This window comes from Prionailurus viverrinus, chromosome D4, assembly GCF_022837055.1.
Source record: "Prionailurus viverrinus isolate Anna chromosome D4, UM_Priviv_1.0, whole genome shotgun sequence".
NCBI lineage: Eukaryota > Metazoa > Chordata > Mammalia > Carnivora > Felidae > Prionailurus > Prionailurus viverrinus.
The window spans coordinates 71,154,491-71,178,895 of NC_062573.1; the positions used below are offsets into that span (position 1 = coordinate 71,154,491).

At 41.8% G+C, this 24,405-nt stretch overlaps 2 protein-coding genes and 1 long non-coding RNA gene across 3 annotated transcripts in view; 2 read left to right on the plus strand and 1 right to left on the minus strand.

The window, feature by feature from the left end:
* Positions 1–12,273: 12,273 nt before the first annotated feature.
* LOC125150762 (uncharacterized) lies at positions 12,274–14,400 on the minus strand. The gene is made up of 2 exons (XR_007146467.1): positions 13,502–14,400; positions 12,274–13,002 (listed from the first exon to the last, which is right to left on the minus strand). It is a non-coding gene; the product is annotated as an uncharacterized LOC125150762 (long non-coding RNA).
* Positions 14,401–14,535: 135 nt separating this feature from the next.
* Positions 14,536–20,700, plus strand: CD4H9orf40 (chromosome D4 C9orf40 homolog). Its single transcript, XM_047831089.1, has 2 exons — positions 14,536–15,102; positions 19,439–20,700. Exons 1-2 carry the CDS (start codon positions 14,680–14,682, stop codon positions 19,595–19,597), a joined length of 582 nt encoding a protein of 193 aa, XP_047687045.1. The 5' UTR covers positions 14,536–14,679; the 3' UTR covers positions 19,598–20,700.
* A 1,339-nt stretch (positions 20,701–22,039) lies between these two features.
* The window catches only part of TRPM6 (transient receptor potential cation channel subfamily M member 6), a 206,159-nt gene continuing 203,793 nt past the window's right edge, over positions 22,040–24,405 (plus strand). Inside the window, exon 1 of the mRNA XM_047830724.1 lies at positions 22,040–22,163. The gene's annotated coding sequence lies outside the window, so the exon portion shown is untranslated. The remainder of the gene's footprint in view (positions 22,164–24,405) is intronic.

Below are 24,405 nucleotides of genomic sequence, written 5' to 3' on the forward strand. Positions count from 1 at the left end.
ACGCACAGCAGTCTCTAGAGGGACCTGCAGTCAAGGACACGGGCTTTTTTTATTTTTTTTAAACGTTTATTTATTGAGAGACAGAGACAGGGCGAGAGCAGGGGAGGGGCAGAGAGAAGGGGAGACACAGAATCCGAAGCAGGCTCCGGGCTCCGACACGGGGCTCAAACTCACGAACAGCGAGATCATGACCTGAGCTGACGTCGGACGCTTAACCCACCGAGTCCCCAAGGCACCCCAAGGACACAGGCTTTTATTCACAGCAGCAGTCCTACGTAGCCCAGTGCCTCTATTCAGAGCCTCTTTGTCACGGGCTTCAGCCGAAGCATTCCTCAGGTACCTTTACTGACACCTGCTTATAGGAGGGAAGGGGGTTAACTTGAGGACACCTTTCTTCCCTCTCCGGACTTTTTCCACTCTTAGGCCCTCCTCCTCTTTCACTTCACCCCCTCCCCACCCCCCAGGTCCACAAGCCTTCAGGAGCCTTTGTAGAGGAACCTACACTTCATCTGATTTAGTCTGTCACTTTGACTATTGAAGTGATCAGAGGCTTGACCGTAAGTTTCATTTCGGCCTCTTATATTAACCTATTTCAGCACTTGGGGACTGCTCTCTCTGGCTCAGAGGGGTCCCTAACAATTTCAGCTTCCTTCCCCACTACAAGCCTTGTCCAACCCATCAGTTGAATTCAAGTGTCTTTTTTTCTCAATAGGATCACAGACCGAGAAGTTTAACCCACGTATCAGGGGCTACAGCACAGATGCCAAGAGACCAAGTCACCCCCAGCCGGGAGATGGAGGAGGCTTGTCCATGGGGACAGTGGGAGCAATCCAGGAGGGGGAAGGGAGGAAGGGATTTCTGGATTTTCTCCATTAACCTCTGGCTGCAGATAATGCTTGAGCACCGCTGCTCCTCCCCCCCCCCCCAAGTGCTCCCTGCACCCAGTGAGTGCCCATCCTTGGGGGCCCTTTACTTCCTGCTCACGCACACGCCATTGTGCTGCATGCAGTCTTCCAGCTTTGGCCACCCTGGCACCAAGAGCCCCATCTTCACTCTCTGCCAGGTTTGGCTGAGACTTTGCGCTAACAGGCAAGGCTTTCCTCGCCTTCGAGGGGCCACCCACACTGCATTTCAACCAAATGGACTTCTGTTTTCAGGTCACCCAGAGCTCTCTATCAAATAGCAAAGTCCTCATCACTGACAACATTAATCTCAGTTTCGAGGTCTCCTTTCCTTCCGTAGCATTCCTAGCCCTGTTGCCTTCCTGCTGGGGCCATGGGGCTTGCTGCTCTGCTGTGGTAACATCCCTATCTCATCCTGCCCAGAAGAGGGAGCAAATTTGTGGTGCCAGACCGACGTCAATCCCACATCTAGCTGTTCATCATCGTTAATAGGACGTAGGGAGCTCATTACTTTGTTTCCGCGTTAACCACTTAGGCAAGAGCATTTGCTGCTGTCTCCCAGGAAGTCTTGTGTTCCTGAACTGGCCTGTAGGACCTCTGCCTTCCTGATCTGGAACGCCACGCCTGTCAGCATCCCCAGCATCCCAGACCTGTCCACAAAACTGCCGAGTCCGGGATTTGGTTTTACCCTGTTTACAAATGGGTAAGCCTATTCCGGTTTCACGGCTGCTGACAGAAGACATGAGAGAAGTTACACAAAAGTAGAGTTCCTGGGTACCCTTCACCCAGCTTCCCTCCCTCAATAACATTTCATGTCGTCCTAAGACATTGGCCAAAACTGTGAAATGGACGTTGGCGTGATTCTGTTATATGTACACCTTGTTTGAAGTTTGCAGGGTTTTGCACGCACTTTTAAAAATGCCTTCTACTTTTAAACTTTATGATTTGTATCTAAAATGGGTTTCTTACTGATGGTATATAAAAGGTCTTGCCCTCTTTTTCAATCTGATTTGGGGGGAGGGAGGTATCTTTTCATTGGGTGTTTAAACCATTTTCATCTTAATTATTTAAAAAAAATTTTTTTTAATGTTTTTATTTATCTTTGAGACAGAGAGAGACAGAGCATGGGGAGGGGAGGGGCAGAGAGAGAGGGAGACACAGAATCCAAAGCAGGCTCCAGGCTCTGAGCTGGTAGCACAGAGCCTGACGCGGGGCTCGAACTCACGGACCGTGAGATCATGACCCGAGCTGAAGTCAGACGATTAACTGACTGAGCCACCCAGGCGCCCCTCATCTTAATTATTGATAGGAGTGAATTTAAACCTACCATTTTGCTAGTTTTCTACTTGTTCCATTTCTTCCCTGTTCCCCCTCTTTTCTCATCTATTTCTGGACTATTTACTTGATTTCATCTCCACTACTGGCTTTTATTAGTTATAGCTCTTTACCAAAAAAAAGTTTCAGTGGTTTCTCTTAGGGCTTCCAATATATATTGCTAGCTTGTTACAGTCTGCCTTCAAAGTATTACACCACTAGATGTATAGTTGTTAGTAACAATTACAACTCTTAAAATATACTTACAATTCTTCTCTTCCATTATTCATGGTATTGTCATGCATTTTAATGTGCATAATAAACCCCAGAATACATTGTTACTATTTTTGCTTTAACTGAATTCTTTTAAAGCAATAAAAATAACAAATATGTTTATCTTCATTTTTATAGCTTCTAATGGGTGGTGCTTTAAAAATCTCTCCACAGACTCTTTGATACTCCTCCCTTTGGTGCAGCCTCATTCCTCTCCCTCTTCAAGTGTGGACTGTAGTGACACAGTTCTAATGAACAGACTGAGGTAGAGACGTGAGATTTATGTCAGCTCCCCTCAGCAGCAGCAGCTATGCTGTGTGTGTGTGTGTGTGTGTGTGTGTGTGTGTGTGGTATAAGTCCCCTGCTCCAAGTTCTTATTTTTTATTAAAAAAATTTTTTTTTCAACGTTTATTTATTTATTTTGGGACAGAGAGAGACAGAGCATGAACGGGGGAGGGGCAGAGAGAGAGGGAGACACAGAATCGGAAACAGGCTCCAGGCTCTGAGCCATCAGCCCAGAGCCTGACGCGGGGCTCGAACTCACGGACCGCGAGATCGTGACCTGGCTGAAGTCGGATGCTTAACCGACTGCGCCACCTAGGCGCCCCTCCAAGTTCTTATTTTGAGCCCCCAATGGAAGACCATGAAAGAAACCCTTGTGTCTGAGACTCCCAGCTCTTCCAAACTGAGATGGTAACCACAACTGCCAAGAATGTGAAACATTTTGCAGGTCATAAAAGACATCGTAGCTTCCATTTTTTTCTCTGATCACTTGCATTAGGGGAGGTAAGACAGGTCATGAGGACATTCAAATAGCCCTGTGGAGAATCCCACGAGGTAACTGAGGCCTTCTCGAAACAGTTACATGTACTGGTGGTGGCTCATTCAGCTCCAGTCAGGCCTTCTAACGGCTGCAGCCCCAGCCAACATCTTGACTGCAGCCACACGGGCAACCCTGGTCGGCAACCCTAAACTCCCCAGCTAAGCTGATGTTAGAACTCCTGACCCACGACCGAGAAAATGTTTGTTGGCTTAAGCCACGGAGTTTTGGGGTAATTTGTGACAAAATGCTCATTTCTTAGTGTGTACCAAGTTTCCACCTGGAACCTGAAGAACTTCCTTTAACATTTCTCATATCAGGTCTGCTGGCACCGAATTCTTAGATTTTTTTCTGAGAAGTCCTTTATTTTAGTTTCATTTTTTAAAAGATTTGCTAAATACAGAATTCTGGATTGACATTTATTCTTTAAAGACGTCACTCCTTGGGCCACCGGTGTGGCTCAGGCAGTTGAGCGTCTGGCCGGCTCAGGTTACGATCTCACAGTTCACAAGTTTAAGCCCCGCACTGGGCTGTGTGCTGATAGCATGGAACCTGCTTGGGATCCTCTCTCCCTCTCTCTGCCCCTCCCCTGCTCATGCTCTGTCTCTCTCTCAAAAACAAACATTAAAAAATTTTTTTTTAAGATGTCACTCCAAAAAAAAAAAAATGCCATTCCATTGTTTTGATGAGTACTCTGCTAGAATTCTTATTTTTGTCTCTCTGAATGTGTTTTTTTCCTCTGGCTTTCAATATTCCCTCTTCAATTTTCAGTACTTTGACTATGTGTCTAAGCATGTGTGGTTTTTCTGGTTTGTTTTTGGAATTTATCCTGTTTGTCATATCTGTGGTTGATGTTACTATTTCTGGAAAATTCCTACCTCTTCAAATATTTCTTCTTCCCCCTTCTCTTCCTGGGACCGCTTTTGCAGGTACATTAGGTTGCTTGTTATTGTCCCGCAATTCTTGGAGCTGCTGTGGTGGTGGTTTCTTGTTTTTATTTAGTTTTTACTCTTTATTTTTTTCTTCATATTTCAGACACAATATTTCTTCTACTTCAAGTTCCTTAAAACTTCCTTCGTCCGTGTCCATTCTAATAATAAGCCTGTTAAGAATTTTCAAGTTATGCTTTTTTATTTCAAGCATTTCCATTTATCTTTAATTTCCATCTCTCTGCTGAAATTCCCTGTGGCTCAACGCATGTTGTCTGCTTTTTCCACTGTATCCTTTAATACAAGAATTTGACTAATAAAGAGCGATAACCCCAATATCCTGGTCACCTCTGAGTCTAGTTCTGTTCATTGCTTTGCTTCATCTCTTGACAAGGTTTTTGTTTGCTTATTTTCTCCTATTGCTTTCTTTCTGAGTCTTATAGTATTGAGTTCCATTTGCTGTGTAGAAAACGACAAACCAAGATAAACAGTATTTATGCGTGGGTATGACTATATGCCTGGTAGGCTGCTGTGGGAGGCCAAATCAGTGTCACAAGAAGTTGAGTTGGGTTTGCATTATATCTGCACTGCATCACAGGCTTCAATCTCTGCTAGCGGTCACCTGTTGTTACCTTGCGTTTAGAGTGGAGGACAGGATACCAGAGGGATTTCCCAGTGTTCTTGCATGCTCTCTAGCATTCATCTGTGTCTGCATGCCTGTGCCATAAAGGAATTCTCACTACATGCTCCAGCCTCTTCCCCAGGGGTAGACTACTGGTCCTTGTGAGTCTGTGCTAAGTTCATGGTAGGGAAAACGGGAATTCTTGTCGTAGTGTTGCCTCATTCTTAGGCAGGCTCTGTCACCCAGGCCTCGTCCGTGGGTTTTTCCTCAGCATTCCCATCCTCTTCCCATGTGTTTGTGGTTGGTCTTAAGCAGGAATATCCTGATTTTTGCTTCTACTTTTCCTCCGAGGATCTTTGCTCTTGTCCTAGGGATGAGAGACTTCTTCCTATCCCTCCCCTGAGGCGGGGGGGTTTGCTTCTACTCTTCCCCACAAAGAAACAATGTCTGTCCCTTCCGGCCTCCTGCCCTGCCCCAAGTCTTTGTCTGGAGCGTCCAATGGAAGGCCATGAAAAAAAAATCTTATGTGCGCAAACATCCTTTGTGTAAGACACTCCCAATTCTTCCAAACTGAGAGGCTAATCCATAATCGCCAAGAATGAAAACTTTCTGCAGATTTCTTAGCAGCTTATAAAGCAGCCACTTTTGACACAAAACTCCTACATCAAAGTCAAAGGAGAGTTTATAACTCACAGCAATAGCACTAGCCAGAGTATTAATTTTGCACAGTACCCTGAGACCCAAATCACATAGAGGGACACAAGAGAGTTCTAGGTGACACCTGCACAAGCGTTGGGTTGCATCAGAGAACTTTGAGTTTAAGAATCCTTATTCTTTTAGGGTGGGCTAGCAGTAAGTGTGATTGACTTGTTGCCCTGGGAGAAGATACTATGCTAGATAGTAAACAAAACCTGCCCTTTGTTCTAGAAGGAGACACTGTCTCTCTCTTCCAAGCCTGTTCTCTGTACACGTATCCAAGAAAAGATAATCAGGAATACAGTTAGCCAGTACTTCTGCTTGTGAAATATGCTGAAATGGAAGGAAAAAAACCAAACAAACATGGAAAATTGACTCCCAACAGAAGATTACAGAGGTCACAAGCTTTTAACTATTGGCATAAAGGAACTTGTAACCCATACAAGTATCATTGACACTAAAATAATCTGAGGTGGCCCAAAGATGTGTCCCATATGCCCTCTACCCATGTTTCCTAATATCCCACCCAACTGACTATTAACAATCTTGTCCCAGGAACATTTTGTGTAATACCAAAAAAATGCAAATATACTTGTGTGCACATATATGTACATCCTCTACTGTTTCCTTGGTTTTGGCCTATATACATATACATATATATTTCTTGACTTAATACATTTTGCCAATTGTTCTAAATCCATACGTATAAATTTACTCCATTTAATAAAATCTGCATGTCTGTATGTATAATACATACACACACACCTACATGCAATGCTACCGAGTAACATTTAGGTTGTTTTTAACTTTTTGCTACTCAGCACTATATTACAAGGAATAGCCTAGTACATACCGGCTTTGTGTCTATTCTCTGGACACATTTATACATCTGGTGTAAATTCCTGAAGGTGGCAGTGCATTTTTAAATTTTCACAGATGTCAGATGGCTCTCTTAAAAGGTTACACTTGAAAACAAGGAGCGTATCTGTTTCTCAGTATCTTCACCAATACAACCTATTATTAAACATTTAAATGAATAATCTGATGTTGAAAACTGCATTAAAATCCTTTGAAATATGCCATGTTTTTTTGAGGGCTTTTTGTTTTTTTGCTTTCTCGTTTGATTTTTCTGTTTTTGCTCTTCACTATCACAGGCTGCCCGGTAAGGAGGAAATAGAATGGAGATAGATAGACCTGGTCAGTATCCCAGCCTCACTATTTACTGTGTGGTCTTCAACTTTTTCATTCACCTCACATTTATTGAGAACCTGCATTGTGTCTGGAATGGCTTGATCCTGGGGATTCAGAGGTCAGAAGATAGTTTCTCCCACCAGAGCTTCCATAACAGAAAAAGATGTCAAACAAGTAATTACAAAACCGAAACCGAAACTAAAAACCCAAGTAATTACATAATTGTAAGAACTGAGCAGTAGGGACGTGCTGACTTAGAGAAGACTTCCCTAAAGAAATGATATTTGAGCTGAGACCTGAAGGAAAATCAGAACTTCTCAAATACAATGTACAGATACAATCAAGGATCCACATTTCATTTTTCAAGTGTTCCTGCCATCATCTTCATTTTCTTATACCCTAATTAATACAAAGAGGGAAACTGGTATTTTTCTAGTCTCTGAGAAAACTTATACAATTTTCTTTACACGGGTTGAGTTCTTGCTTGAATAAAATCAGGTATGTCATAGTCAGTGGTTTGCATATTATAAGGTTGATGACTCTCCTTTCATACATTATAAATATGTTAATTATGTATTAATACACATTAATATATAAGATACTAATATATAATGAATAAATACAATCTACAACAAATGAGGAAAGAGGCATATCTCCATGTTAAAAGTCACACACAATATGACCCTAAAGTCAAAGTGAACTCTTAGAGTAAGGCATTTTCGGCTTCCGGGCAAGATGGAATAATGGACTACATTTATCCTCCCACCTAAAACAACCCCAAACCTGGACACAACATATAAGACAACTGCCCACAAAGGACACTGATTTCTGAGAGACAGGAAGCAAGCCTGGCAGTGTGCCTGAACTGAGGGCATGCAGTTGACGGTCCAGGGAAATCAAGACGGCTAGAGTTTGCGGGACTGAGTACCTGACAGGAGAAAACCACATACAGAGAACCTCTGAAGATCTGAGCACAGTCCCCTAGAGTACTGATCAGTACATGTGTGTGAGATAACTACCCAAAGCCAGAGAAAGAAGCACCAGGAAAGTAAAACTCGTAATACCTGGTATCCAATTAAGAATTACCACGTATACAGGGGCGCCTGGGTGGCTCCGTGGGTTGAGCGTCTGACTTCGGCTCAGGTCATGATCTCACAGTTGGTGAGTTCGAGCCCCACGTCGGGCTCTGTGCTGACAGCTCAGAGCCTGGAGCCTGCTTCACATTCTGTGTGTCTCTCTCTCTGCTCCTACCCTGCTTGTGCTCTATCAAAAATAAATAAAAATATTAAAAAAAAAAAAGAATCACCACATATACAAAGAACAAGACAACACCCATAGAGAAAAGATCAACCAATGGAGACCAACCCAGAACCGACACAGATGTTAGAATTAACAGAGAAGGACATTAAAACAGTATAACTGTTCCATGTGTTCAAAGTTACTGAGATGTGTGTGAGACTTACACTGAACTTCTGGAGATGCTAAGTGCATTGGAATGAAAAACAGTGTATGAGATTAACAGCAGAAAAGGCATGAGAGGAGAAAAGGTTAGCTTGAAATCATAGCAATGGAAACTAGAATGAAACACTGAGAAAAGGCCACGCTGGCTTTTTTTTTTTTTTTTTTTTTGCTGTCCCAAGCTCACGCCAGGCATGCTCTTGCTTTAGCACATTTGCATTTGTTGCTACCTCTGCCTACAATCAGTCGCCATACATACTCAGCTCACCCCGATTTTCCTCAGGTCCCTGCTCAGAAGTCTTATCTGAGGCACCCTCCTTGACAACCTAATATAACCTCCCCCATCCTTCTTAACCTGCTGCTTTTCCTCAGCACTTGACATAGGCACTTGTTTATTGTCTATCTCCCTCGATGCAAGTGTCAGTGGGGGGGAGTCACAAGACAGGGATGTTTTGTTTACTCTTGCTACTCTAGAATTTTCCCTGCTATAGCAGATGCTAGTTTTCAAAGAATAAGTTAAGGAGTGAGCATAAGTTTGTGAAGGGGTACAGTTATACTTCTGATACGAGTTCCTGGTTGGATGAATGATGGGATACAGGGCACACGAGGATGACTAGGAGATGCCTGTGAAACATCCAAGTGAAAACGAAGCATAGTCGTTTGTTCAACAAAGAAGTACTGAGCACCTGATACAAGCCAGGCACTGTGCCAAGCACTTGAGTATATCAGAAGTGAAAAAACCCCTAAAGAATCCTACCCTCAAGGAGCTTACTTTCTAGAGAGGGACACAATAAGAATAATAAATAAGCGAATTATGTAATAGATTGAAAGGTGTTATGTGCTATGGGAAAATAAAAATCAGGCAAAGGGAACCTCAAGAGTCTCGGGCAGTGCTGAGCCAGCTCCACTTTCAAATAGGGTGGTCAGGGCTGGACTCATTGGGAAGTGGCCAAGGGTCTAATGCTCTCGGGTGAGGTTTATCTGTTAAATTGGCAATAATATTTGCACAGAGTTTTAAATGAGATATGTTGTTAGGAGGTCTGGCAAATACATAGCTGCTAAAAAATTTTAAACCACTTCCCCACCCTAAACCACTGTAAGGCTTTAATCAGTCTGAAACAGACCAATTTTAAGATAAGCAGAGTAAGTTTGTGAGTGTGCATCCCTACTTTACCACGAACACACTAAGAAAAGTTTCCTTCTTCGTTGCTTTGCTGTTACTAGTGATGAGTTCTGAGTCATTATCCAGAAGAAGTGCTGGGGAAAGAAATCAGAGAGCTGTTCATAGAATAGGAGAGAAAGAAGATCCTATTGGGTCAATATGAAAGTGCACCTGGACAGGGTGAGGAAGGGAGTGAAGGGTTGCGAGATTTCTGCTTTACATGAAGTGGTACAGTGTTGGCTTTAAGTAAATTGTGAAAAGTTAAAGATGTATACTGCAATCCTTAGAGCAACCATGGAAAATTCATATAAAGAGGGGTGCTGGGTGGCTTTGTCAGTTAAGTGTCTGGCTTTTTTTTTGTTTTTTTTTTTAATGTTTATTTATTATTGGGAGACTGAGCGTGAGCAGGGGAGAGAGAGGGAGAGAGGGAGGGAGACACAGAATCTGAAGCAGGTTCCAGGCTCTGAGCTGTCAGCACAGAGCCCGACGCGGGGCTCGAACTCACCAACTATGAGACCATGACCTGAGCCGAAGTCGGACGCTTAACCGACAGAGCCACCCAGGCACCTCAAGTGTCTGACTCTTGATTTTGGCTCAGGTCATGATCTCATGGTTCATCGTAACATTGAGCCCCGTGTTGGGCTCTGTGCTGACGTGCGGAGCCTGCTTGGGATTCTTTCACGCTCTCTGCTCCTCCCCCATTCGTCTTGAGCATGCTCTCTCTTGAAATAAATAAAAGAAAAGTCATCTTAGAAAATTCATACAAAGAGGTAGAGCTGAAATGTTGATAGATTAAATTAAAATCAAATTCAAAACAATATTGAATTAATCCAAAAGAGGTCTGGAAAGGAGGTACACAGTCAAAAAAGAAAGGGACCAGACCTAAATCCAGTCATAGCAATAATTTATATCAAGTGTTAAAGCATTAAACATTCCAATTAAAATACAGAAACTGTCAGAATGTCAGAAAAGCAAGATCTAACTATATATGTTGTCTCCAAGAGAGAAGATGCAGATAAACTGAAAGTAAATGGATGGAAAGAAAAGATGTACTATGCAAATAGTACGCATAAGAGGGCTGCAATGGCTATAAAATCATAGTAAGATGACTTCAACATGAAGAGCTTTACCAGAGATAGGGATATTTCATTAAGAACAAAGGGTTAATGCATCAGAGACAAAACAATCATAGCATGCGTGTGCCTAATAACAGGGCTTCAAAATATATAGACAAAAACTGATAGAACTAAAGGGAGAAACATAAAAATCTACTGTGATAGTTGGGTATTTTAATACCTATTTCTTAGCAATTAATAGAACATTGAGATCAAAAAGCACCCCCAAAACAAACAAAAAAACCCCAAATCTGTTCAGACATATAATATCTGAGAAACACTATCAAACACCTTAACCTAAGTGACATTTATAGAGCACTATGCCCAATGCCTGCACGATATATGTTCTTTTTCAAGAGCACATGTACATGCACCATGATAATTTACATGTTGTGTCCTAAAATATATCTCAACAAATTTAAACGTATTAAAAGCACACAGGTAATGTATTAAATGAGAAAGGAATTAAAACTAGAAACCAGTAAGAAAAAGGTATCTTGGAAAACCTCTGAGACTTGGAAAGTTAACACAAATAATCCATAGGTCAAAAAAGAAATCAGGGAATATAGGGTACAGCACAGGGAATACAGCCAATAATTTTGTAATTACTTTGTATGGTGATAGTAACCAGAGTTACCACGGGCATCATTTCATAATATATAAAACTATCGAATCGCTAGGATATACACCTGAAAACAGGATATGGTATGTCAATTATACTTCAATTAAAAAAAAATCATGAACAAGTATGTTCACAGCACACTATTTCTAACTGCAAAAAATAAAAACACTCAAAATGTTTATCAATAGAGTGGATTCATCCATGGTGCCTGGGTGGCTCATCAGTCTGGTTCAGTGCCCGACTCTTGATTTTGGCTCAGGTCATGATCTCAGTTTGTTTGATAGAGCCCCCCACATTGGGCTCCACACTGGATGTAGACCAGGCTTAAAATTCTCTCTCCCCCTCCCTCGGCCCCTCCCCAACTTGAGCATGCGTTCTGTCTGGGGTGGGGGGAGGGGAGAGTGGATTCACCTGATGGAATACCATACTCAATATAAATGAATGAAATACAATTACATGCATAAACATATAAAATAAGGAAAACAGGAAAGCAAACAACTCCATATTTTAAGTGGTCAAAAGATCTGAATATTTTACAAAGAAGAGATACAGATAGCAAATAACCACTTAAAAGATGCTTAACATCATTAGTCATTAGGGAAATGTAAATTAAAACTACAACGAGATACATACACGAGATACCTATTTAGAAAGACTAAAATTGAAGTCTGACCATACTAATTGTTGGAGGGCATGGGTAGGAACTGGAACTCTCATATACTCTTTTCAAGAGAAGAGAATGCCTATGTGTGTACGAAGCCTAATACACATATGTTCTCAGCAGCTTTATCTGCATAGCCCCAAACTGGTAGCAACCACATGTTCATCACTAGGTGAATGGAGACACAAACTGTGCTATAGCCACATAATGGAAAAGTACTGGGTAAAAAAAAAAAAAAAAAGGGAATGAACATCTGATAACATGAATGAATCTCAGAATAATTGTGCCGAAGGAAGCCAAACAAAAACAGTACATACCATATGATTCCATTTATGTAAAATTCTAGAAAAATTCAAATTAATCTACAATGACAGAAAGTAAAGTAGTGGTTACATTCCCCCGGGGAGGAGGGAGGAATTACGAAAGGGTCAGTGGAAACTTTTGGGGGTGATGGACATGTGCATTATCTTAACTGTGGCTATGGTTTCACACAAAAACTCAGCAAACATTTGAAATATATGCATTTTATTTTATGTCAATTAGGGCTCACTTAAGTGTTAAAAGGCCAGCAAAAATTAAAAATGTTATTTAAGAACACAAACACAGATGGGAAAATTACAAAGTAAAGCAAAGAGATGGTCAATTCAAAATTCAAAACAGCAATTACCTGGCGTAGAGGGAGGAAAGGGAGAAAGGTGTCAGCGGGACAGGCATGTAGGGACCTTGACATGTTCTGGTCCAAACGATATTCTATACATGAAACTGGGTGCTGGACAGCTTATTATCATTCTTTTAACCGCATGTGTTTTACGCCACCTTTTGTATAGATGATCTATTCCACGATTTAGAAAAACACGGAGCCTGTGGTGAGGACCACGAAGGAAAGAACCTGTATTAGCTAAGCTGCACTTTTGTGGGCAGGACACCGTCAAAACCTTTTCAATAAAATTAAGCTCCTTCGTATCAGATAGGTGTGATCTGATCTTTGAGACAGATAGGTTATCAATTTCAAAGAAGGAATGGAAAGATCACACTGAAAAGCTATTGTTTAACACCCTAACTTGTTAACATTTCTGTACATATTAACTAAGTAGTTGCCAGGGCACCTAGGTGGCTCAGTAGGTTAAGCATCCGACTTCAGCTCAGGTCATGATCTCAGTCTGTGGGTTTGAGCCCTGCATCAGGTTCTCTGCTGTCAGCAGGGATTCTGCTTCCGATCCGCTGTCCCCTTCTCTCTCTGCCAAAAATAAATACACATTAAAAAAAAAAAAAAAGCGAGTCGTTGCTTATCTTGTCACAACCTTGAGGCTTAGGGACACGGGCTAAATAATATATAGGTTAAGTACTTTCTGATGGGGCTCTAGGGGAATGGTGAGGTTGGGAGCTGATAGCCAAGAAAAAATTCTTGGAGATGTCTTTGGTGCAAAAAGATGATTTTATTAAAGCACGGGGACAGGACCCATGGGCAGAAAGAGCTGCACTGGGGTTGTGAAGAGTTATATGCTACGGGGCTGGGGAGGTAAAGTCAAGACAGAAGTTTCTTCAAGAGATTTCCATATGCTAAACACTCACAGATTACTGGAGGCCTAACTAATGTCAAGCTAAGGTTGTTTTCGCCTCTAGCAAATCATTAACACCTTAAGAGTTCCTGGAGAAAACTCTGCCTGCTTCAAGTATTTGTCAATGGGCTACAGGTTATAAGGAAATTCCATTTTATTTGATCCCTCGTCACTTACCAGTTAGAGTACAATTATCTTCCTTGCACTTTTTCTAAAAGATCATGTAGCTTCTCCCCTCAAAACACTTATGCACGGTTTTCTTCCTCACATTGTTTTACTCTTTCTCAACCACTAAAATACAAGCCATAGTAAACACGCTGCTCTCAGCTCCCTCACTTTGCGTGGTTACAACTTCTGCTGCGAGGAAGGTCTTGGAATCTCACTTCCGATCATCGCGCGGAGTAACAAGGGAACTGTGCGCTACCCACATCATTTTAAGAGCCAAATAATTTTAGGCTTCGGTTGGAAAAGCAAAGAGCTGTGCTCCAGGCTTGGGCTCTAGGGTGAGCTATTTTAGGTGAGCGGCACATCTCCTCAACAACTTCATCAATGAATTTTTAATCAGAACAGCTTCGAAGAATGCGGTGCCTTACTTCACTTTCCAGGACAGCCACTGAAAAATACACACTTCGTTCGGTTTTGTTCTGCTTTGTTTTTGCGCGTTGGCTTGGGCCACTTCCCTCCGCCCGACCGCTGTCAAGCGGCGTCCGCCTCCAAAAATCACTTAACGTGGCGCCAGCCTCCTAACACAAGTTTGCTAAGTCTGTACCTCCTGGAGGTGATTTTAACCTCCTGGAGGAGTCCCCGAAGCCATGACTCCAGGAAAGGAATACCAACAAATACGTCTTAAAGGTCTTGAACCTACCCCGCTTTATCGAGTTCGGGATTTGCAGAACCACGCCCCACCTGAGAGGAACCAAGGTCACGCCCTCCGCGGACACCGCCGCTGGGCCTTTAATAAAGCCGCGGCCGCCTTCCCGCCTCCCCCCGGGGCGCGCACTTCCGGCCGCGGGGGCGTTCGGGAGCGCGCCCCGCGAGCCTCCACCAACCAGCGGCTCCGCCTGGCAGGCGCGAGTACGCGCGCGCACATTTGTGCGCAGGTTCGAATCTCCGCCGCTTCGCGGTTGCTCCCCAACGTCCGGCAGCACCGCGGCAGCCGCGAGGGCAGCTCGCGGGCGGCGCTGGGCCCGGCCGCCCCGCCCCGCCCCCTCCGCACGCCCCACCTGCCCGCCGCCGGCTCGCCCGGAGCAGGTCCTCACCCCCCAGTCGCGCGCTCCGCCCTCGCCCTCCGCCCCCGGAGCTCTCCGCGCTCGGCCTCCCGCGCCGGGCGGGCTCCGCCCGAGGCTCCGGGGCCCATGGCCAAGCGGCGTGCGGCCGAGCCGCTGACGTTCCACGTGCCTTGGAAGCGGCTCCTGCTCTGCGACTTCCCCGAGGAGCCGCCGCCGCTCTGGATCCCGCCGCCGGGGGCCTCGCATCCCGGGCAGCCCGTCGGCGTCCCGGAGCCGCCCCGAAAGCGCAAAATCGACGCGGGGGCTATGACTGAGGCTTCAGCTTCGCCCAGCAAGCGCCGCGACGGCGGGGACACCAGCGTTCCGGGCGGCGTGGAGCGTGAGGGCCAAGGCCTGGAGACAGGCGAGCCGCAGTTGCTGCAGCCTCCCGTGCGGCCCCGCGGGCCGGGGGAGGAGCCCCGGGGCGCCCGGCCCCCGAGGGGCGGTGGCGACGACGGGGCGGGGCGCTCGGAGCCCCCACGGGGAGACTGGGGGGCCGCACCGCGCCAGGTAGGGGCTGGGGACCGGCTGAGCGCTCCAGAGGGCGGGAGGAATGAGGAGAGAGGGGCTCACCCTTTACGCAGCCATGGCACACCCCGGGAAGAAACAGATTGTTCCCCTCTTGACTCGTGTTCATCAAGAAGCCCCAAAAGGCGAAAAGCCGGGAACCCTAGGGTAGGAAGGACGTGGACTCCCAGACTACCCACCAAGGGCCTCAGAGCCCTTGGCCCCTTGGCAGCGTTTTGGGAGAGTCGTGTGGGCTTGCACCTTTAGTGCCTGTGGTGTGGAAGAGGGAAGCAGGAGCGTGGGTCACGACGGACTAGAGCCTGTTGAAGACCTTGACCGTGAACCGCGATAGGTCAGCTCAACGACAAATGGAGAAAGGGTAGCGCGCCTTCCTTGGCTTAATGATGATTTCTTCTAGAATTCGTGGTAGATTTCTTTCTGAGGGTGACCAATGTGGTCGTCATCAGTTGGATGGTCTGTAGGCATAGTACAGCGCTTGTGGTAGAGAGGAAGGGCCTCCCTGCCTTGGGAACAGGCATTTAAAAACTCAGTGTTAAATCGGATTTTTAAAAAAAGGATCATTGTTGAAAATTAATTTGGGCCCTAAAGTAAAACGTATATGAGGATCATATATAAGAGTTCCTATTTTTTGGGAAACGAGCCTGCCCCATCTCTGAGCCTGAGATTTGATTTGTCTCGAAGTTCACCGTGTGAGACAGCTGAACCCTTGAAATGTGACTGATCCAAATTGATGTGTGCTGTTAAGTGTAAAAAAACACTCTAGATTTCGAAGATCTCAAAAATTTTTATATTGATTGCGCATTGAAAGGACTTGAAGATACTGGATTGGATAAAATGTATTAAAATTTACCTGTTTCACTTTTTTAATACAGCCACTAGAAAAATTTAAATTGTGGTCTGCATTACATATTTATGAGACTGCTTTGGTTTATACTTAGGAATTCGGGCTGCATTTTGGCAGTTCTGGATTGACTTACCAGGAGCTTTGGGAATAGAAGTACCAAGTGTAGGGCTTAGAATTCACCAAACTCTTTTCAAGCACTACATCATAGTATTCACCTCACCTTTTTCCATTGTGTTTAGTATCTCTTGCAGAATTAACCAAATGCCTTTGATGGAAAAAAAAAAAAAAGGTGAATTGAGGTTCCTTTGGCATGCCTTCTTGGTGGAAAAACCTAATAAAATAATGAGAATTTTATAGTTGGGAAAGAACTTTTTCTCTGGTTGTGAGAAATCATCCTTCAGATAATAATGGATATTTCTGGTTGAAATTCTAAATTGTAAATATTCCCTTCCCCAGTTTTCTTGGAATGTAGAGAACATGAGGTTTAGGAGGTTTTTTTTTTAGACTTTTTTCTTTAGATTGCTTTTGGATATTCAAAATCCGCTTACTTAAAACTGAATGATAGCACTTATGTTTTGAAAACAGAATAATTAGAGTTTCCAGTTGTATTGTGTGTGTTGCCAATGGCAAAATCTAAGAAAACAAACCCAGGATGATAATTACCCAGATCTATTTGATCTGAGGGTAAGTAGTGTGTAGCTTGAAAACTTTTACTCTTCGGACCATTTTGGTACCCCACCCATATATAGGGTTGTCTTCCCTACCAGAGTATACTCACTGAAGTATGCCACAGATTGATAAGAAGGGAATAGGGAAATTATAGGTAGAGGAAAATTTTTGAGTAGGCTGACTCACCTTAGAATCTCTTAGACACAGCTGTATCTTCTGCAGCGATGACTACATGTGACAGCTCTTTGCTTCTCAGTCACTACAGGCCCATGGCAAGGACTAAGCTTGGCCATGGGGTACCTTCTTCACCAAGACAATCCCTGTTCCCTTTTCTTTTGGCTAAAGGCTCGTGTTTCTTCCTTTTGTTAGTTCTGTTCCATGAGCTTCTTGTCTTCTGTCTCCAGTTCCTCTCTTTCCTTCCTGCTTCTAAAGATGCAGGTTTTTTGTTTTTGTTTTTGTTTTTTGTTTTTTGTCTTTTAAGGGATTTACAGCTAATTACCAAGATACACGGTATAACAGAAACATGGAGAAGTTAAAAAGGCTTTTCAATTCATGCAGTAAATGTCTCCCTGGTTCCTAGCACTCAGTAGAGCGTAAGTCCCTACCTTCACCCTTGGGATCTTATTTAGGAAAAGTTTTCTCAAATATGTCCTTTCTACATTGAAGATTTAATTTAGGCAGAATAAAGATACCTTTTTTCTGTCCTAGAATCTCAGTATTTTTTGAGTTGTCTCATGTTTTTTTGTTGTGTTGGCTTTTTTCCTAGGTGTTTTTTTTTTTTGTTTAGTTTTGGTTTTTTTAACCAGAGAGGTAAAAACCAGATATTACTTCATTAAATATTTGTGTTTTGTCATGATCGTGTCACTTCGTGCAGATTCATTTGCTCTGTCTGCTGATCCTCACTGGTAGTTACTTTTAATGGAAAGTAAGCAGAAATGTTTTCTTCCTCTTCTTAGGAAGACAATAATGAATGATTCATAGGTTTCTTGGGATATAATATGTAGCCATGTTGAGCTATTACAGTACTAGCCTTTAATTTGAAAATGAGTCCTGCATCTCACCGATGAGGAAACAGACTTCGATCAAAGTCAGAGTTAGTGGATGGTGGAGTTATCTTGCAAACCCAGGTCTGTCTGGTGGCGAAGTTTGTGCTGTCCGCTAGTAGGTTACACTGATGTCCTTAAAAGATCTTTTGTGGGCCCATGTTTATAAGTAGGTAATTTGGACGGTAGATTTTTTTCAAAAAGGCAAAGATACAGCCCTTGTTTTTTAACCCTGTTTGTGTATTAAAATGAAGTGGGGGGGGCATCCTTTGAATTACTGCAATTTTTTTTGTTTTTAATCCCAGTGTAAAGAAATTCCAGAGACACTCTTAATTCTCTAAGTTTTAGTGTCTAAGATTTCCTTTTAGGCCTGTGTGGTCCAGTAAAGTAACTAGCCACATGTGGCTATCAAGCATTGAAGTGTGGCTAGTCTGAATAGTGCTGTAAGTATAAAATACCAGATTGTGAAAACTTAGTATGACAAAAAGAACGTGAAATATCGCATTCATTTTTAAAAATACTGACTACACATTGAAATAATAATATTTTGGATATATAAGGTCAAATAAAATATTGTTAAGAGAATTTCACCTTTTTTACTTTTTAAAATTACTTATGTGGCTCTCATACTTCTGTTGGATAGTGCTGTTACAACAAGCATGAACCTAAAGTAAAAACACAACCTGGTAGAATAGATATATAAATATTCATCTGGGCACAGTGTTCACCTTCAAAATGTTCACCATGGAAGCCTGTATATAATTCCGGTGCTGCTTCCTTGCACAAAGTATTTTGGGGATGCTTTTCAAATTTTGTGTCAATCTTGAACTTCATTGGAATGTCAGCTTCACTTCATAGTTACTTCAAACAATTTTATAGCCATTCAATCTGTTGAATTTTAAAGGAGCCAGCACTCAACTTGGATTTATCAGCGTTGATTTATTGATTTAAAAGTCATGCCTTCGGGGCGTCTGGGTGGCTCAGTCCATTGAACATCTGACTCTTGATTTTGGCTCAGGTCAGCATGCCAGGGTCTTGGGATCAAGCCCCGCATCACGCTTTGGACTGAGTGTGGAGCCTCCTTAAGATGCTCTCTATCTCTTTGCCTCTCTCCCCCACTCTCTTTATAAAATAACATTAAAATTAAAAACTCCTGCCTTGCACCAAATCTTGTATCTTTGATAAAATAATCAGTTTAAGATTTTCTTGTTATTTAGCATGTTTACAATCTAAAACTTCTTGGCAAGTTTTCAAAATATTTTAGCCTATGTAAAGTCAATTGCTTAAAATACCAAGCCTCAGGAGAAAGACGAAAAAATAAGTTTTAAGGTATATTTGTATTTTTAGAACAAGTTGTGTTCCTCACTGAAAGATAAAAATAAATTTATGAAAAAAATTTTTTTTCAAATGATTTAAAAAAAGAGAAAGAAAAAAAATTATGACATTTTCCAACATTTTCTTTGGTTGAAAAATGGAAGACAATTATCAAGAAGATGCTCTTGGAAGACATTCTTTTAAAGTTAAACTACTAACAAAATATTTTCACAAATCCATGAGTATGAAAGTGCACAGAGTTGACTGAGCCCATGAAGTACTTTGATTAGGCAGAATTAAAAATGTACATTTGTTGAAGATGCGAAGTAAAAGACCCAAAATCTTCATGTGAGTTTGCTTTTAAAACAAAATTTGTTTCCTGGGGGGGAAAAAGTAACTTTTTCATACACCGATGCTGTCCTTTCATCTCTTTCTTTTTTCCCTAAAGCTCAATGAAGAATTCTGGCAGTATAACACCTTCCAGTACTGGAGGAATCCTCTGCCACCTATTGATCTGGCAGACCTCGAAGACATCAGCGAAGGCAGCCTGCGGGAAGCAAGGCTTCAGGGCAAGAACGAAGTGGTTGAGGTCGACATGGAGTCCTGACACAAGCACCTGAAGAATAGGTCTTTCGGCCTCGGCCTTTGAGGCGACCTCTCTTAAGTGAATTTGCATATTCTTAAGGAGAAAAGTTATTTTCCATACTTGATGAGATACCATTCCCAAACCTGAAAAATGAGGAAGAGTTGTTTTAAAGATAAATGCCTGTGGTCACTACTGAAACTCCCGAGAGGGATTTGTCAAGGATCTAGTGCAGTTAGAGGGGAAGTATTTTATATATGTACTCTCAAAGAAAAATGTATGTTTAGATTCTAAATTTGAAAATATTGGTCTTCTAAAAAAGAATTCTGACAGTTTTAGAAACAGGTGGGAAACGCTCAAATGTTCCTCTTGTCTGTACCAAAAAGTTAATTTGTGGTACATGAAATGAATATTGTTTTTTACCTGTTATTAATAAAATGCTTTCTAGTACATCGTATCGACTCTTCTTAGTTGAACAAATAACTGACTTAAACATCTATGCAAACTTAAAGTGCGGGGGACTCTTAAAGGTGGTATAGTTTTAAAAGAACTTTCTAAATGTAAAGCGTAACATAGAATTTCAATTTGGGGAGCATGTTTGCATAGCTTCCAGTATTTGATATTTGTTTAACTCTATTCTGGGGAATCAAAAATGGATAGAGAACAATGAGAAGTGAAGAGGTTCTTCCCTCCCTCTTTTCCCAGGTTAAGAGGAAAGAAATTTAGTGGTATTAATTTCTTGGCTTTGAGTTGCTTTGAGGGCACGGTTTTTATTGCTTATTGCTTCAGACTTACAGTTCTCAATACTGGCAACACTTCAGAAATCTTTGCCTGAGTAGCACTCAAGAGATTCCCATTTAACTGTCTGAGACGGGCCTTGGGTATTGCTATTTTTTTAGGCACCAATCCTCCTCCTTTTCCCCAATCCTAATATGCCGACAGCTTTGAGAACCACTAAACTGATGGTAGTTTTTCCTGTTTAAAGGAGATAACATTTGACGTGAAACAGCACCTCTTAATTAGCTTTGTTTTTATTTCACTCTACTGATGGATTTGTTACAAGTAACTTATTGTGTTGTTATTACTATTTCATTGTTAAAAAAATAAAGTAAGCAGTTTGTGTTTGAGTTGGGTATCAATGATTAAGTTAATTAACTTTTGTACTACATCCAGAATGTTGGCTTTGTAATAGAGTAACCCGTCCTTGTATATTTTTTTGTTGTTAATGACAGTAGATCCCGAATTGAGAAAGAATGATAAATGCCAATGAGAGAAAGAGAGAGAACAACGTTTTGTGTATACTGTAGGATTTAAGTGTGAGTTGACATTAATAAGAATATCCTAGAACAAAAGACATGTATTGTGGTTAAAAGTTAAGCCTTTGGAGTCAGACCTGGTTCAAAGGCTTGTACTGCCACTTTCTACCTATGTAACGCTAAGCGAGTTATTTTTCATCGCCAAGCCCTAGGTTCCTTAACTGTAAAATGAGAAACAATAAATAGTATCTACCTCAAAAGAGGCTATGTGTATTGTCAAGCAATGGACTAAGTACTTCACCCACATCTTGTTTAATTCTCATAATAACCTTATTATAGGTACAAAACAGTAATTAGAATAAATGTGCTTTTTGTAGTTATGCTTCATTCTACTTTAAATTGCCACCAGAAGTTTCACGGTAAGAATTGGAATTGAGATCGTAAGCATGGCAAGCTAGTGCGGAAAGCAGTTAAATTACTGTGGAAAAAAGGAAAATGGTAAACTTTCTTCCCCTTCTGTTTGGCCTGAGCGTAAGGAAGGTGTCCATTTTTGTTCACTACTCTTCCTGGTGCCCAGAACAGTGTGTGTCACATAGTAGTCCATAGAAATTGCACAAGCAAATTAGTGATCTTACCTATTGACAGGAAGGTTAATGCCAGCAGTTTTCTAGAAACATATCTTATAAAGCTAGGCATTCTACCGAAGAAGTGCATACAAAAGATGTGTTGCAGAGATCAAATAGTAAAACGCTGGAAACCTAAAAACTGAGACAAGTCCAGCTAATGAACTACAGGAGGTGGTCATTTACTTTAATGAGAAATTTCATAGGATATTACATTGCAGGTTGTGAATGGGAGATTCAAAGTGTACCTCAGACAGGGGGTCCTGGCTGACTCCGTGGGTAGAGCTATGTGACTCTTGATCCCAGGGTTGTGGTTCAAGCCCTATCATAGGTGTAAAACTTACTTAGAAAATGAGTAGCTCAGACAACTTTTTTGAGCGTTGTGTGTCAACATACAAAACTAATGTAAAGAGATTCAGGGAAAATATTTGCTGTCAATATGTTGAAGGCTGAACATTTAAAAAAAAAAATTTTTTTTTTTTTAGTGTTTATTTTTGAGAGAGAGAGAGAGAAAGACAGAGTCCAAGCTGGGGAGGGGCAGAGAGAGAGGGAGACACAAAATCTGAAGCAGGCTCCAGGCTCTGAGCTGTCAGCCCAGAGCCAGACGTCGGGCCCAAACCCACAAACTGCAAGATCATGACCTGAGCCGAAGTCAGATGCCCAACCAACTGAGCCACCCAGGCACCCCGAAGGCTGAACATTTTTATACAGGTATATATATACTTCAAGCATTTCAACATGTTTAATATGTGAAATATGAATTTATATGTAAGGATGTATACATACATACCCATACATGTATATATAGAGAGAACAGATTTGAAATAACTACATCTTTTAGAAAAAAAATTTTATTAACTCCAGATAATTTGGCAAAATTGCATGGTGGGTAAGTTAAGATGAAAATTTAAAGGTAGATTTTTTTTTTCAGGTTATATACACTTCACCCAGATTCCCTAGTATAACATCTTACCACAGTACAATTATGAAAATGAGGAAATTAAAGTTAATATAATTCTATAATGCTATTATGAGGACACAGAAAGAGTGACTTCCGACAGTTCTTAAAAGATAGAAGTAAAAAATGTACAGAATTTATAGACTATTCACATTTTACCATCATCGTGCTAACCTTTTTCTGGCCCAGGATTCAATCCAGGGTCACATGCTCTATTTAGTGGTAGTATCTCCTCAACCTCCTTTAAAAAGATTCCTTGGAATTTCTTTGCCTTTCATGACCTTAGCACTTCGTGCAGAGTACTGAGCAGTTATTTCATAGGGTAGCCCGCAATTTTGGTTCGTCTGGTATGTCTCATAGGCAGCCATCTTTGGTAAGAACTCCAGAGAAATGATGTAGCCTCAACACATCACACTGGAAGGCACTGCCCTTCACCTTGTCTTGTCATTGGTGATTATAACTTTGGTTTCTTGGAAAAGGAGGTGTCTGCCAGGTTTCTGTGTTAGAAAGTTAATATCTTCTCCTATATAATAGTTATCTTCTGGGAAGCTACTTCTGAGACTATGTAAATATCCCATTTATCATCACATTCTGCCCATAAATTATCGGATCTGTTGATGATTCTTTACATGAAAGATTTTTGGTCTGGTGTATGTCAAGTGGTAACTTTCTCTTTCCATTATCCCTTCTACATCTATCCATTGGAATTCTATAAAGCAAGAGCTTTCCTTTCACCCTCATGTTTCATTCAGTGATTTATATCAGGATAGACTTATGGGCATATATTTTATTCTATGAGTTATAAATGTGTTATTTTGTTGTAGAAATTATCCCAACAGATTTGGCCACTGGGGGCCCTTTGAGTTAGCTCTTGTGCCCTTCCCCATTTTTTAACATACTATTTATTGTGTGAGTACTGGTTAATCTTGGCAATGCACTTCTGCATTTACAAGGTTAATGGATGGAAATTATGCCCCGTGTGCACCACTGTGTTTTTCACTGAACAACCTGAGCCCTGACATCCTCTTCAGAAAATGGGGACGCGAATACCCACCTAGAGGAACAGAATGGGGATGAAATGACACAGTGGCCATGCAGAACCCATAATGGGCAATAAATATACATGTCTCTTCCTCATAGGACATGAAATGCACATTTTTGCCATCTTTTTTGGTAGGTAGACATAAATCTATTAGTGATCTCTGGCAATACCTGAAATTGAGGCCAACACTAAAGTCACTTTTAAAGAATTTCAACAATTGTCTGGAGTCCACAAATCTAAACAGTAGTGTTCTAGTAATTTATATTTACTTATTGCTGTATTTTGTGTCTTTTTGATACACCCTGTGGTAGAGAGAATTCTAAAGTGGGCCCAAAGATTCCCAGACAGTGTATCATCCAATCATTTGGTCAAACACTAATTTAGGTACTACTGTGAGGAATTTTGCAAATGTAAGTAAAGTCCCAAACCAGTTCATCATAAGATGAAATGATCCAGGTGAATGGGACTTAATCACGCGAGCCTTTTAAAAATATGGGTAAAGGGGTCAGAGACAGAAGTCAAGCGCAAAATGTGGGAGGGATTGAATATAAGAACAATTCTCCTGGCTTTGAAGATGAAGGGAGCCATCTGACAAGAACCTAAGAGTCACCTCTAGGGGATGAGAGTGAGTCCTGGCAGCCAGCCAGCAAGGAAACCGTGACCTCAGTCCTACAACCTCAAAGATCTGAATTGAGCCAACAACTTGAATGAAGATGGAAGTGGGTGCCTTCCCGGAGTTTTCAGAGAGGAACAAAGCCTGGCTGACACCTTGATTTCAGCTTTGTGGCACTCTTGAACAGAGATCCTTCCCTGCCAAGTGGGACTTCTGACCTACAGAACTGTGAACTAATTGATAGGTTTTTGTTGTTGTTTTTTTTAAATGCTAAATTTGTGGTAATTTGTTTTGCAGCAATAGAAAACTAATAGAGACTATCATTTTTAGCATTTCCATC